Genomic DNA, 14,683 nt, shown 5'->3' on the forward strand with positions numbered 1-14,683 from the left:
TTAAAAATTTTAATATGCCTCCATTTATCTGTTAACCCTGCTCTCTTGCATCCTTGGAGCCCTCACACTTTTCTCTACTCCCTCATATTGTAATGGCTATCATTTGGATATTGTGTCCTTTGGATTCAGCTTGTCTAATTTTATATCTTTAGATTCCTCATTTCGTTGTTATTTTTTTTTTTGTATTTATTTATTTATGATAGTCAGAGAGAGAGAGGCAGAGACACAGGCAGAGGGAGAAGCAGGCTCCATGCACCAGGAGCCCGACATGGGATTCGATCCCGGGTCTCCAGGATCGCGCCCTGGGCCAAAGGTAGGCGCCAAACCGCTGCACCACCCAGGGATCCCTTTGTTGTTATTTTCTTCTAGTTTCTGGAATTTTCCCTCACCTCTATCTTCTAATTTTTTTTATTTTTTTAAAAAGATTTTATTTATTTATTCATGAGAGACACATACAGAGAGAGAGAGGCAGAGACACAGGCAGAGGGAGAAGCAGGTTCCATGCAAGGAGCCCGATGTGGGACTCGATTCTGGGTCTCCGGGATCACACCCCAGGCTGCAGGCGGCGCCAAACCACTGCGCCACCGGGGCTGCCCAATCTTCTAATATTTTAATTGCTGCCATGTTCTTAAGTTCCAAGAGCTCTTTGTCTCCCCCCTGCCCCTCCCCCTTGGTATGTTGTCTTAGAAGAGTATTCACTTCCTGTCTCCCATCCACACATTATCCAAGGTTGTTACTGATGTTAATGAAACCTTGTTCCTTTTTAAGGTTTTCTTCTTCCTGAACATGCTGCTTCTGTCTTTCTTCCTTTTTTTTTTTTTTTTTTTAAGATTTTATTTATTTATGAGAGACATGAAGAGAGAGAGAGGCAGAGACACAGGCAGAGAGAGAAGCAGGCTTCCTGCAGGGAGCCTGATGTGGCACTCAATCCCAGGACCCCAGGATCATGCCCTGGGCTGAAGGTGGGAGCTAAACCACTGAGCCGTCCTGGGATCCCCTCTTCTTTGTTTTTGATGATAGACTTGCACATTCAGTTTTTCCCTCTGGTGTCTGCTTTTTCTTGGCTGTCTGTTCACATTAAAGATGCAGTCCTACAAAACTGTTAGGAAGCCTGGTGCACCTGAGAGGCGTTTGTGGACTATGGGATCCCTGTTTAGTTCAGGCCAGGCTGTTTCTTTGGGTCAGATGGCTCTGATTTTTCCTCCCACTTGGAGGGCATTAGCCTGGCTAGCTGGCCTCTCTGAGCCTGCAGAGGGGAAGACTAGCAGTCTCCACATTCAGTGTGTACACTTTGCCCTCATCAGCTTTTGTAGAGCAGCACTCCTACACTCTTCTGTGCACTCCCAGTCCAGAGGCTCTCGACTTCATGCTTTCCAGAGAAGGAAACTTGGTTCTGCCAGGAGGGGAGAGGTGCCTGGCTGTACTGGCTGCGGGAAGGCATCTAAGGGAATGATTCCTTCTTCACAGGCTTTCAACCATACCTCGTGTCTCAACTACCACCGGAGTCACTTCCAGAAGTTCCTGATTCCACCAATTCTTGGTCTTGTTGGGAGCTTAGGATGCAAATCAGGTTCCTTGTCAGCTTTCCCTTCTGCTTCTTTAAATTCATCTTTCTCCATCTTCTCTGCCACTTCCAAATTTGGTTGCTGCTATCTATTTTCCTTTTCTTCTTCTCCGTATGGCTTGTGCCTTTTGAAAAATCTTAAACTGTCATTTATTTAAAAACCGTATGGGGTGGTAACAGTGCTAAATGCTAGTGTTCAAGCTATTATCTTTTGATCCTGAAGATTTAAAAATCACTAGTCCTTTCTCACGATCAGGAACTGAGTCTTAAAGTGAACATTCTTTGCTTCTCAAATAGTTGTTGAAAGGTAGAAAATGACATTTTCGATCTTTTGCTTAAAACATTTTGTATTGGGCAGCCCCGGTGGTGCAGCGATTTAGTGCTGCCTACAGCCTGGGGTGTGATCCTGGAGACCCTGGATTGAGTCCCACGTCAGGCTCTCTGCGTGGAGCCTGCTTTTCCCTCTGCCTGTGTCTCTGCCTTTCTCTCTCTCTCTCTGCATCTCTATGAATAAATAAAATCTTAAAAATAAATTTTGTATTGGGGGCGTTTGGGTGGCTCAGTGGTTGAGGGTCCACCTTTGGCTCAGGGCATGACCCTGGGGTCCCAGGATCGAGTCCCACATCAGGGTCCCTGCAGGGAGCCTGCTTCTCCCTCTGCCTGTGTCTCTGCCGCTCTCTCTGCATCCTTATGAATAAATAAATAAAATCTTTAAAAAAATAAAAAACAAAATCCTCTGTATTAGAAGACAGGTAAAATCTTCTGAACTTTGGAGCTAATTAAACATGAATCAACAAAGTATCCCAAGAACATTTGATAATATCGCAGCATTTATGGGTCTTACTCTGCTAGTCGGGGTACTTTGCTCAAAAGGCCTGATACTGTGTCCAAACTACACTGGAGACACACACACACACACACACACACACACACACACACACACAATCATTCAGTTTGACTTTACTTGCAACCATATATATGATACCTGGCAAGTAAAACAAGTTATTTGATTTGAAATGGAGCAGTGAGTAGAATTTTTATTGCAAAGTTGGCAAAAAAACTTGAGCCATTCGTATTTTTCCTAAATACGCTTAAGACTTAAGAGGAAAATGACAGATTTGTTGTGCTTGTCATAAAGGCTGTTTTATGATTTTATGTATATATATAAAAAAGCAAGCCTTTGTTCCTAAAAAAAATCCAGTCACAACTAAAAAGGAAAGTCAACAAATTAACTCCACAAAGTGCTGTCTTTTGCTTCTCTGATATAGGATGTGGGAAGGGTCATCAATCACGCAGAAGCAGTGAGGAGTGGTGGTGTGACAGCAAAGCCCATGCCAAGTCAGACAGAATGGGTTTGAATCCTGTGTAGCCTTCATGAGCTCTGGGTCCTGGGCAGGGTACCCAGCTGAGTCTTTCTTTTCTATAAAATGGGCATAGATGCCACAGGGCCCCTTTGAGGATTAAGCGAGAAGCACACATAGAAATTGCTTCTTGCCATGCCTGGTACAAAGTAGATAAAAATTCTGGTAGTGAATCTGCAGAAGAAAACATCAGTATCAAAATAACTTTACTGACAACTGCAGGTGACAGTGGCCACCAGGGTTGTCTGACTTGAAAGGCTGGTGGGCTGCATGGCAGTGTATGCGCTCTGCTTCCCTATAGGCTGAGGCATCAGACCTTTGGGATGCTACTTCCAGCGTGAGACTGTTCCACTTTATTTGCTATAATAAATCGCTCCACATTATAGCAATCACATCAATAAAAGCAATGCCCGGTGCTAATGTGCTATGAACGTCTCATCAGGAACTTAAGAAAATTAGTCTAAAACTGCTCACCACATCCAAAATCAGAGAGACTCATTTCTCAGTCAATTAGGTATGAAGAGTGAGTGAGGCTTCAGCCAAGTGTGAAAGGCTCTGGTGGAAAGCTTCCCAAGAAGAGGCCTGCTTCTTGCTCCTCAGGTTCTCACAGGGTGAAGGAGATGGAGGAGGACTTTGTATATAGTAAGAAACATCAATAAACTCTTGCATTGCCTCAGTTTTGCTAATAGGACCTTTGTGTTTGAGAAGAGGGTCCCTTGGTTTCCTACCCAAGTGCTATAATTGTAGTTGGCATGAAATTTTGTGGGGTAGAGCTTGGGTTGAGCTATTTCATGAAGGTCTATATGCAAAATAAATAGCAATAATCATCATAATTACTAATACTGTTAAGGCTCATAATTGGTTCGAGGCACTTTACTAACTCATTTAATCTTCTCAAGATTTCTACGAGTGCACCAATTTATAGAAGAAGGACAAGGAAATGGTACAGAGAAGTCAAGAGAGTCAAGGAGTGGAGGAGTGTGGGCTCTGAGGCCTTGCTCTTAATCACTTTTCAAGTAGGTGCTGCTTTGGTTCACACCAGGCCCTTTGCATAAACATCTGCATTCATCATCTCCTTCAAAGGCTCATTTCTGGAGCTCACAGTGGTTAGGAGAGGATTGTTAGCAGAAGATTGTTTCTGAGAGATTCCTTATTCATTCGCTCCACAAAGACAGGGATGAAAAAAGCACCTTGTACAAAATGCCAGGAGCCATGCTAGGCCTCAGGAGTTTACTATTTCATAACAATAAAAATGGATTCTGGCCTTTTTTTTTTTTTAAAGTAAATTCTGTTTGCTCAATTGGGAAAATATGAGTATTTTCCATGAGGAGACACAAATTCAGTATAGTGATGATAGGTTGTATATATATGGAGCTGTAGCTCTAGATGGGCTGACAAGCGTGTTTGACAAGCTTATGTATCATACCTCCATCCAGGAATGGCGTACACTTCCAGCTTCCGTGAAGAGCTTTAGCTCACGTGGCTAAAAGTTAGACCATTCTTGTGGGGGCTTGGGGGAAGTTTCTATTATTGGTATTAAGTGTAATAGTACATACATAAAACCATCATAACATAATTTTAAAGGATTCTTCACATGAATAAAATATGTTGTAATTGTGTATACATGAATACACTTCAAACAAATTGAGCATCTAAGTATTGACTTAAAAAAGGACTATATCGCAGGATTAGTTTTTTAAATGGATACTCTACAGTTATATATATATATATATATAAATTTTTTTCTTTACATTCTTAAAAAAATTGTAGTGGACGCAGGATGTTACATTAGTTTCAGGTGTAAAACATAGTGATTTGAGACAAGTTGATTTGTTAATGCTGTGCTCACAAGTGTAGCTACCACCTGTCACCATGAGCTGCAATTACAATACCATTGCGATGCAATTACAAGACCATTGACTATGTTCTTCTCTATGCTGTTCCTTTTCTCCCTGTGACTTATTCATTCCATAACTGAAGCTCTATCTCCCTCTCCTCTTCACCCATTTTGTCCATCTCCTTACTCTCCTCCCCTTACATATATCACTTTGTAAGAATAAATCTATTGTACATAAAAACACAAAGACCATTTTCCCCACTTAAAATCTGTTAAATTCCAAAACTTCACATAGGGCCTAGGCATGCTAAGCACTCAGAATGCATTTATCTAATGAAGGCAAAAGGAAGAAAGAATGGAGTGGAAAGCAGGGCCTCTGAGAGCAGCCGGCAGGTTATGCACTTCTCCTAGAAAGATGGCTTTCGTGGCCAATTCTGATGACACAAATCAATGGAATGGAATTAATAGAATAAATGAGAGCAGGCTTAACGTTATATGGGGGTTGCAGCAGCCATCTTGAGCCCCAAATATTTTTTGAATAATTAAGGTCTGATGAGCTCTCCCCTAATTTCAGTAATCACCGCTGTTGATGGAATGACGGCACACTTTCTTTGTTTCATAATGAACAAACTGAGAAGCTAAGTCATCCAATTAAAGGCATAAACGACTTCAGTAGTACCTAGAATAGGTCTGGAGTTTCCAAAATCCCATCTCATCTTTCTACTTCTCATAGAGAGGCATGAAGACACAGCATCCCTACTCTCTTCCCAGTATGCCACACGGGGGTTCAAGAGGTGGGTGCAAGTGCTCTCTCATACACAGACCTGCTTGTTCTTAACATTTATTCTGTATTAAAGTTCCACTATTTTTTTTTTTTAGTGTTGCACTAGATCTGTCTGATATATTGTTTATACCTAAAATTTCATTTTCATTGTTCCATTTATATTGTCAAAGTTGAAGTGGACAGGCCCCGTTTTGTACAGCCCAGTTGAGAACTATTTTTGCGTTAGCCACTGAAATAAATGCGGTCCAGCAGAGTGTAGTGAGGCACTTCATGTAACCTCATCGCTCTTCTTGAACAGACCACTCCTTGGTCACAGACATCACCTCTTTGGTCTTTATGCGTTAATCATTTGCTTTGTTTTCTTGGGGGCATTTATTGATGAACCTAGTTGATGGATATTAAAAGCACAAAAACTTCAATTCACATTCTATAAATGGGAACTGAAATTTTCAAAGCTGTTTTTACCAAAGCAGTTATAAAGCCAGAGCCCGAGGAAAGGAGGGAATTAAGCACATTTATATGCTCTGCTTTCCTTTTTTGGTTTGGTTAGCCAGATACCTTGGACCATGCAGGAATTCTAAAAGTTACTAAATTAAGAATCATTATATTATTAGTCTTGCCAAACGGCTTACTGATGCATACATAGTGGACTGACAGGAGCATAATCTTAAAAGGAAATAAATGTGATTTTTGTTATTAAACAGATTATTGTGAAAACAATCCACAATATAGGAGAATGTAGAGAGCCTATATGCATTTCTATGCTCATCTAGTTATTCATGGTGGGGATGAGATGCATTTATTGAATACTTACTACTTGTCAGGAACTCTACTAGGTATAATAAATATGTTCTTTTATTAAATACTTCAAATAATCCTATATTTTTTTAGATAACCTTATTCCCATTTTACAGATGAAGAAACCTACAATCGGAAAGAGTTTAGGTAACTTGCCCCTGACACAAGGGCCGGAGGTGCTACTGGCTCTGCCTGTTTGTAACAGGACATAGAAACGTGGCAGTGACACTTAAAAAACACTTGTCACACCTGCAAGACATCCGACAGTACAATTTTCTAATGTCTTTTTCAAATCCTACGTTTAAAAAAAAAAGGGTCACTTTTACTTACAACTTATGGTTATTCCAAGTTCCACACTGTGTTTCTTGGGGAGCTTCACGTGAAACGTGCCACTACTCGGGATGACGGACTCTGTAATTTCAAAACAAAGAAGAGATGTTTGTACGCGACCTGGAAGCACCAATCAATGAAGATGCATCAGGAATTCTTGTGTCATAAGCGTCTGAAGTTAAAGTTGTGGGAAGTGAAGCAAGGAGAAGGCCCGTAGGATCCTGATGAACTCTGCTCCTGGTGAAGCACACCTGTCGCGCCCGAAGGCAGCCGTGCGTGATTCACAGCAACACCTGAGCTCAGTATCCTGAAGTGTCATCCGGGCAACCTTTGCATCCCATTCACCTGGACTGGGTGAAAATACAAATACAAATACAGCTTCCTGAATCACCCTAGATCGACAGGATCAGAATTTCTGAAGATAAAGCCTGGCAATCTGCGTGTTAAGCATGTTCTCCAGGTGATTCCCAGGCACACCAGAGTTTAAGAACCATGGGTCTGATTATATTCTTTTTTTCCTCTTCAACCATGTTTCCCAGAGTTACCTATTCAGCGATAATTTCTCTTTTTCAACCTTTGTTAGAAGGTAGCTGGGGGAATCGGTTTTCAGGAGAAATTTCAGCTTGATGAGATGGTTGTTGATCTGGGGGGCAGCGAGGTGCCTTCATTTGTAATATAAAGAGTGAAAAATATACCCCAAGAAGGTGGAGACAAGAGTGATACTTGAAATATTTCACAACCAGAATGGTATTGGTCACAACCCCTAAGCTTGGACGCTGCCTGTGGGGTTGAGACACAGGGCGCCAGGAGGCCCCCACTGCGCAGAGGGCTGTCCTTTGATTTCTGGATCCTGGGGAGCTCCAGGAGGCCCCAGGGAGGAGCAGGAGGGCAGGAGGTGCTGGAGCAGAGTGAAGGTGGGCCCAGGTGCTGGCCGAGCCCTACAGAGGGGAGCTAAAAGAAAGAGAACCGGGATCTCAACTGTGGATAGAACGAAGTTGAGTTTACCAGGGCCCGATTAGTATTTGAGAAAAGAACTGCTACACAGATTTAGATAGACTTTTCCTAAAATTCCTTTGTTAGGACATTCTGGGAAACCTTCAATGAGACAGAAGGTTAAAAAGAAAATATCCACTGAGGAGATAACATCTATTCACACTCAGCTGACTGTAGTCCTTTCTTGCAGGTTTAGGAAAGGGGTGCAAGGGGGCGGATGAAGGGAAACATCAGCAAAAGGGTGGGGGGCCTGTCGGATGGCAGAGCCACACTGTGGTTACAACTAGCTCTTGGCTCAATCTGTTCATCAAGTGTTTAATGCCTTTTCTGTCTCTGCAAAGCTCAGGTGAAAGTTGGGAGGGCCTCATGGAGGCAGAGCTGGGCTATTCCCTTCTTGGGCCATAACTTGCTCTTCCAGGCCTGTTATGCTTTCCCAGGAGAAATGCAGGCAGTAAACCTTTTACAAGACCAGAAGCTGATCTTCCAACTCAGAAGATTTGCCACCAACTGTTAAACTGGAAAGCACAATAAACATTTGATTTCTCTGGGCCCTCCAGGCTTCTAGAATGCCACCTGTAAAAAAGGATCTGCAAGCTGCCCCTCACAGATCCCACCGTTGTGCCAAGTAAAGGCAAGTCTTCCCTTTTGGTCTTTTCTTTCCTTCCAGTGCTTTGCACATTTCCCAGGGAAGCTGGGGAGGCTGCTGCTTCTCTAACCCCCTCCCACTTTTTCCCCCCCTTTTTTGAAAAGTTTTTATTTAAATTCCAGTTAGTTAATGTGCAGCATAGCGTTAGTTTTGGGCGTACAGTTTCGTGGTTCAACACTTCATACATCATCCTGTGCTCATCACAAGTGCCCCCCTTAGTCCCCATCACTTAGCCTATCCCTCTGCCCACCTCCCCCCCATCCTGTGACCTGATGGTGTGCTCCCTACAGTTAAGAGTCTGTTTCTTGGTTTGTCTCTCTCTTTTTTCCCCTTTGTTCGTTTGTTTTGTTTCTTAAATTCCACATGAGGGAGGTCTCTCTCTGACTTATTTTGCTTAGCACCCTCCCACTCTTCTTAACTCTGTCGTGAGGGCCACAGACCGTGTGAGTGGATGTCTTCGGCTTTGCTGTTGTCCTCAGCAAACATTCTGACATACCAGAAAGGACCCGTATATATTTGTTTCTTCTCTAAGAATTCATGTGAGGGGCACCTGGGTGGCTTAGTGGTTGAGCATCTGCCTTTGGTTCAGGTCATGATCCCGGGGTCCTGGGATCGAATCCCCACAGGGAGCTTGCTTCTCTCTTTGCCTCTCTCTCTGTGTGTCTCATGAATAAATAAAATCTTTTAAAAAAAAAAGAATTCATGTGAAATGTCCCATTTCTCAATAGTACTTGAGGTAGATGAAGTTATTTCCCCTGACTTCAAAACGACTGAATAGTTTTGATACTTTGGGGTAGAAAAACAAACAGGGTCAGGAACAACATGTGGGTGTGCTTATTTCCTCGGTTCAGAGGCCGCAGGTGTCATACATATTACTTCCAAAATATTCCTCAGATCTGTGCCTTCCATCTCACCCCTGAGTCCTCTACGTTCTCCCTTCCAATAATGGAAGGCTAACTGCCACCCTTCTTCCTACCCACAACGTGACAGTTTAAGAGTGGAGAATGAGCATGCAGAGTGGGGGCAGAGAGGGCGTTTGAAGTGGCCACATTTTGCCCACCGGCACCAACAGCCAGTCTGCAGAGAGAAGGGAGAAACCAGCAAGCCTACCTGAGGAGCATGTATGGTGGTCTTGGAGAGTGCCTGTGCTTGGCTTTGACAGCTCTCCCCTCTGGTTCTAGGCTGTGCTGGGCCTGCCTGCATATCCTGTCCTCCAGGGCTGTGAAACTCCTGTGTGCTTCCAGTAAATGCTCCTTGTCTGCCTGAATTAGCTCAAGTGCATGACTGTTGCTTGCAACTGAATGATCTCTGATGAACACGTTGATCTAGTAGCAGACATGGGACCGCCGCTAAGCAGAAAGCGTCCACAAAAATGTTCGTGGGTGTAGTAGGAATCTGATTACCCAGATAAAACACCAAGTGGTCCATATGCCAGTGCATAAGAAGCTTTAAAGGCACAAATAGCTTCACCACTTAGGGAACTTGTTTCATGTTTTTTTTTTTTTTTTTTTTTTAGTGTTATTTTTATTTTTATTTTTTTTTGCCAAAATTCTCTGTGAAAGGGGAGGGGAAAATATGGTACACTTGCATGTATGTATTCATGGAGATATGTAACAGCTTGTCCACAATGCTATATAGATGAGGTCTTGGAATCCGAAGGGCCAGGAATCATTGATCTAGAATAGTTACCATAGCAACATTTTGCTTTTATAAATTTTTGATGCAGGGAACCTTGACCAAGATTAACACTGTTAATGACACTGGAGGAGATATTATCACTTCCTGGAAAACAGTAATGAATCATGTTTGACTACATAAGATTTGAAATATTCATAATGATGAACAAATATCAACAAATGATAATCAGCTGTGGCTTCACTTTAACCTTTAAATGCCAACATGATTTATTTTATATTTGGTGATTTTTTTTTTTTTTTGCCTACACAGTTATTTGGTGGTTAAAGCATAGGCATATTTAATTTGATGTTTCTTAAAGAAATACTAGTAAAGAGGAAAAAGATACTTGGAGATACAATAGGTTTAAAATAAATAAGATGTTTATTTTGTTAGACTCCCATGTGATTATTCTGTGCTTCCCTTCTTTTGCTTTATCTTTGTTAAAACTGTAATTAAAAACACATTTGGGTAAACAGAGGCTCCCTGCTTTCCAATTGGCCTGCTTTTTCTGCCTGAAGCATTTGTCATTGGCACTGTAAGATAATCACCGCATCATAATTCATTAACCTGGACACCCTTGTGAGATTTGAAAAATTAAGAGATTCTAACGGGGTGGGTGGTGGTAAATGTAAATGCTTAACTTCCACCCACTCAGAGGAAAGCACTGGGGGCTCTAGTAATGATGGCAAACATCATTTGATAGGGTTTTCCCTGGGACTTCTTTTCAGAACAAAGCTGCATCTCTTCCAACAAAATAACCTCGGAGTTAAAGCAGAATCTTCAAGTATTCACATTTTTTTTTTTTTAGACTGGTATGGAAAAGACAGTATTGGGATGCCTGGGTGGCTTAGCAGTTAAGCTCCTGCCTTTGGCCCAGGGCCAAAGGGTCTCGGGATCGAGTCCCAATTGGGCTCCCCTGCATGGAGCCTGCTTCTCTCTCTGCCTATGTCTCTGCCTCTCTCTGTGTCTCTCGTGAATAAATAAAACAAAATTTTAAAAAAAGAAAAGACAGTATTGAAAAAGGCAAAATGTAAGTTGTACATATATTATGAATATAGCTTTGTAAAATTACACGTATGGTAAAAAAATTGGTAAAGAAATAGAAAAAAATTAAACTTTTGTTTTTTAAACTGATGAGGCTATGAATCATTCCAGCTTTAAACAGAATTCCATAAATGTTACTACAATGTTGTTTGTACAGAGGTACCCATCTAAAGAGAGAGATTTAGGCAAGAGGATACTCACACTCCAGCTTTTTAAACACTCTCTATGTCACTTGAAATATTTATAAAGTAGAGATGGCTTACCTCTGAGACCAATAGCTTGGGAATTAATATCTGGGCATCACATATTTTTGAGGAAGAATTTTGGAAATAGGTGGCCCACTGCCGGATAATTAGGAATACATCCAGAAGGATAAGGGCAGTCTTGAAATAGCTCATGTCTGGAGATTTCCTACCAACGTTCCAAGTTCTCAAATGGCTAAAAAAGAGCTTTCTGATTCCAGTAGTTTCCAACAGATTCCAGTAGATTGGTAATGACTAGCTAGTAGCTAGAGTGTCTTATTGGAGATCCTGATGTTGTCCCTAGGCTTAGGAGGAGGATACTGAAATCAGTTAGCAATCAATGTCAGCCATGGGAGGAGAGCATGATAGGATCGGATTTTTTTCTGGCCCTATTCTACATCATATCTATCCATTTGAAATGGGTTGAATTACGGAGCAACCAGGGCAGAGTAGAAGCACTTAGGTCCCTTTTTTTCTGTCTCTTATTCAAGTAAGCTTGGTACTGAATAAAGTGAGTTTAATAGACATAGTTTCTATGTTTTAGGAGCCTAAACCAAGGATATTCAAGTTTCTAGTCAACAAATATTAAAGTGTATATATACATTAAATGTGGATTACAAGATGAGCAAATAGTGATGATACACATAAAAATGCAGTTACAGCACAAATAAATACTTAGATACTGCTGATGGAAGAGGTCAGATTCTGCTGGCCATTCCCTACGGGAGTGCCTCAAGTAAATGCTGCTCAACATCCTACAGCTCCCAGGATATTCACCTCCCCTCAACAACCAAGGACAGTAGGGCAGAGGTTCAGAAATCCTGCTCTGTCATGCTGACAACTCTGACATCTCTTTCAAAGAGGCAGTGTGATATGACGTGGAAAAGACAGGTGCAAGTCAGCAGACCTGGGACCTACTCTTCACTTTGTAATATGACCTTGGGTTTCCCCACCCAAACTTCAGTTTTCCCATTTATAAGTAAATGGAGATAGTGAATCGTACAAATCACTTTACCACGAATGTTGTGTGCTTGTAGTAAGTACATTCTGGAACTTCTGGACAGCCTTCTTTGAAAACCATACCCTCACTAGCACCTGACTTATTCTTAAGGGTCCTTCTATCAGATTCCTGCTTGGCCGCAGCTACCAAACCTAAGAATTAGAAACGTGAACTGAGGATGCCTGGGTGGCCCAGTCGGATAATTGTCTGATTCTTGGTTTCAGCTCAGGTCATGAGCTCAGGGTCATGAGATCAAGTCTTGTGGCAGGGTCTGCACTGCTTCTCTTCCTTTCCCTCGGCCTGTTTCTCTTCTCTCAAATAAATAAATAAAATCTTAAAAAAAAAAAAAAAACTTGTACTGGCTAGGGACTTTGGCAAAGTTGGGGCAAACAAGTACAATCAAGAAAGAACTTGTACAGAGACAAATAGAGCAGATATGCAGAAACAAGCAGCACGGAGAGACCAGGAACCCCAGAGAAACAGTGGGTACAGCATCAGTTCTCGATGTAGAAACTGAAGTTCCTGGTTCCAGTCCCTCAGGAGAGACAACCACACTTAATTCATTCATATTGGCTGAGAGTCTCCCGCATTCCAAGGGCTATTGTGGGTGCTGGGATACATTCGTGAACAAAAGGCACAAGTCTCTGACATCATAGATTTTTTTCCCACTGGAGAAGACAAGACAGTAAATAAATCCACAACATAACACCAGGGCATGAGAACGACTAAGAAGAACCATAAATCTGGGCAAGGGGACAGAGTGATAGATGAGGGAAGGATTCTCTGAACAAGTGATATGTGAGCAAAGACCTGAATGAAGTGAGCGAACCCCCAGACCGTGGTAGGACAGAGCTACCCAGGCGGGGGCAAAGTGCAGAGATCCTTCAATAGGACTGTGTTCGGCATGTCAAAAGCAGCCAGTTCACACTCCCGTCCTCATTCCAAGTCCTGCCCTCCTCCTGAGGGACTCCACTGTGTGCCTGGTGTTTCCATCACGCTGCATGTCCAATTCCCGGACCTCTGGCTGAATAATATTCGCCTCCACTCCACATCACTTCTGTAGCTCCCTTACCCTGAGCCTTATTTGACCTTCTCTGAAATCCTAAGCTCTAATATGCCACTTGGACCTCAGTCTCCTGCCATCAGCTCTCTCCTCAATTTTCTCTTCCAATGCCTATTTTTCTACCTGAATACTCCTAGATCCTTAGTCTTCTCTTTCTTTCCAGTCTACCACGCTGATCCATTATTGATGTCCATCCCTCTGCAACCTAGATTCCTCCAAGGTATCATGTGTAGTGGTAAGAGCATGGCCTTTGGAGCCAGACTGCCTGGGTGAAAATCCCAGCCCTACCATTAACTTCGGTGAGCCTCAGTTTTCTGGGGACATAATCCTAGTGACCTCCTTGCTGTTATGAGCTAAAACACACACAGTGCTTAGAAGACCGGCATCCTGTAGAGTGAGCATTTGATAAGTATCACCGTGAGTTTTAGGTTATCACCAAAATTATTCATTTGCTCTTCCTGCAACAATTTGACTTGCTATGACTTTAGTTTTCTTTCTGTCAAACCTTCTCCAGAAATCTTAATCTCTGGCTTAATCTAATTACCTCCCACCTCTGCTATTATTCCTCAGGAGCGGAAGTCACCTGACAAAAAACTACTTGCTCATGCAGGTTGACTGTGTATAAACTTAGAGCCTCCAGACCCTGCCTGGTCCACTACCCAGCCTGAAAATCCCTTTACAAGAGTCTGGTTAGATTTCTCACTCATTTCCCCGTCAGCTATTCTAAACAATCTTTCTTTTCAACTCCCCAAGATGCTGCTCCTTTTACCTTTGCTTGACAGTTCATACATGAGATCCTAAAGACACAGATAAAAATGTGCTGATGGTCTCACATCCTTCTCTACAAACTCACAAGAGGCAGCTGCCAACCTTCTGTCTTGGACTAGTTACCTACCTATGTTCTAGGTAACTTCCCCTCTCATCCCTTTAGGGACTTATATCCATCAATTCTCTTTTTTCTTCCTCATTCACTTTAGGCCCCAAATATGCTCTGATCTCTCCAATATCAACAAGACAGAACAACATGTCCCCTCTGGGCTTCCCTCTATCTTTCATCCCATCTTTTTTTCAGCCACAGCTACGCTTCTTAACATTGCCACATGTTCCCGAGGGCAAATGTGATTTGGATTGAGAACCACTGATTAGAGGATAAAGCAATACAAAAATAATGTCCAGGAGGTAACTAAATGCTGGAACAGTTCTGAAAAGGGAACGCCACAGAGGCCTCCATCTTTATCCATTCACTGCAGTTTTCCAGCCGTCCCCTGTGCCAAAACCCAGGCCCACGGCAGAAGGCAAGCAGAACTTACCCGTACATCTCCCCCCTTCCTCAACCCTCAGCTT

At 42.4% G+C, this 14,683-nt stretch overlaps 1 protein-coding gene across 19 annotated transcripts in view; it reads right to left on the minus strand.

Moving 5' to 3' along the window:
- The window catches only part of GRIP1 (glutamate receptor interacting protein 1), a 658,587-nt gene that overhangs the window by 56,663 nt on the left and 587,241 nt on the right, over positions 1 to 14,683 (minus strand). For all 19 annotated transcript variants that reach the window (XM_072843166.1, XM_072843164.1, XM_072843159.1 and 16 more), the window contains one exon: positions 6,675 to 6,755. In XM_072843166.1, coding sequence (XP_072699267.1) covers positions 6,675 to 6,755 — 81 coding nt within the window. The remainder of the gene's footprint in view (positions 1 to 6,674; positions 6,756 to 14,683) is intronic.

The sequence above is a fragment of the Canis lupus genome, chromosome 11 (assembly GCF_048164855.1).
Source record: "Canis lupus baileyi chromosome 11, mCanLup2.hap1, whole genome shotgun sequence".
Classification (NCBI taxonomy): Eukaryota; Metazoa; Chordata; class Mammalia; order Carnivora; family Canidae; genus Canis; species Canis lupus.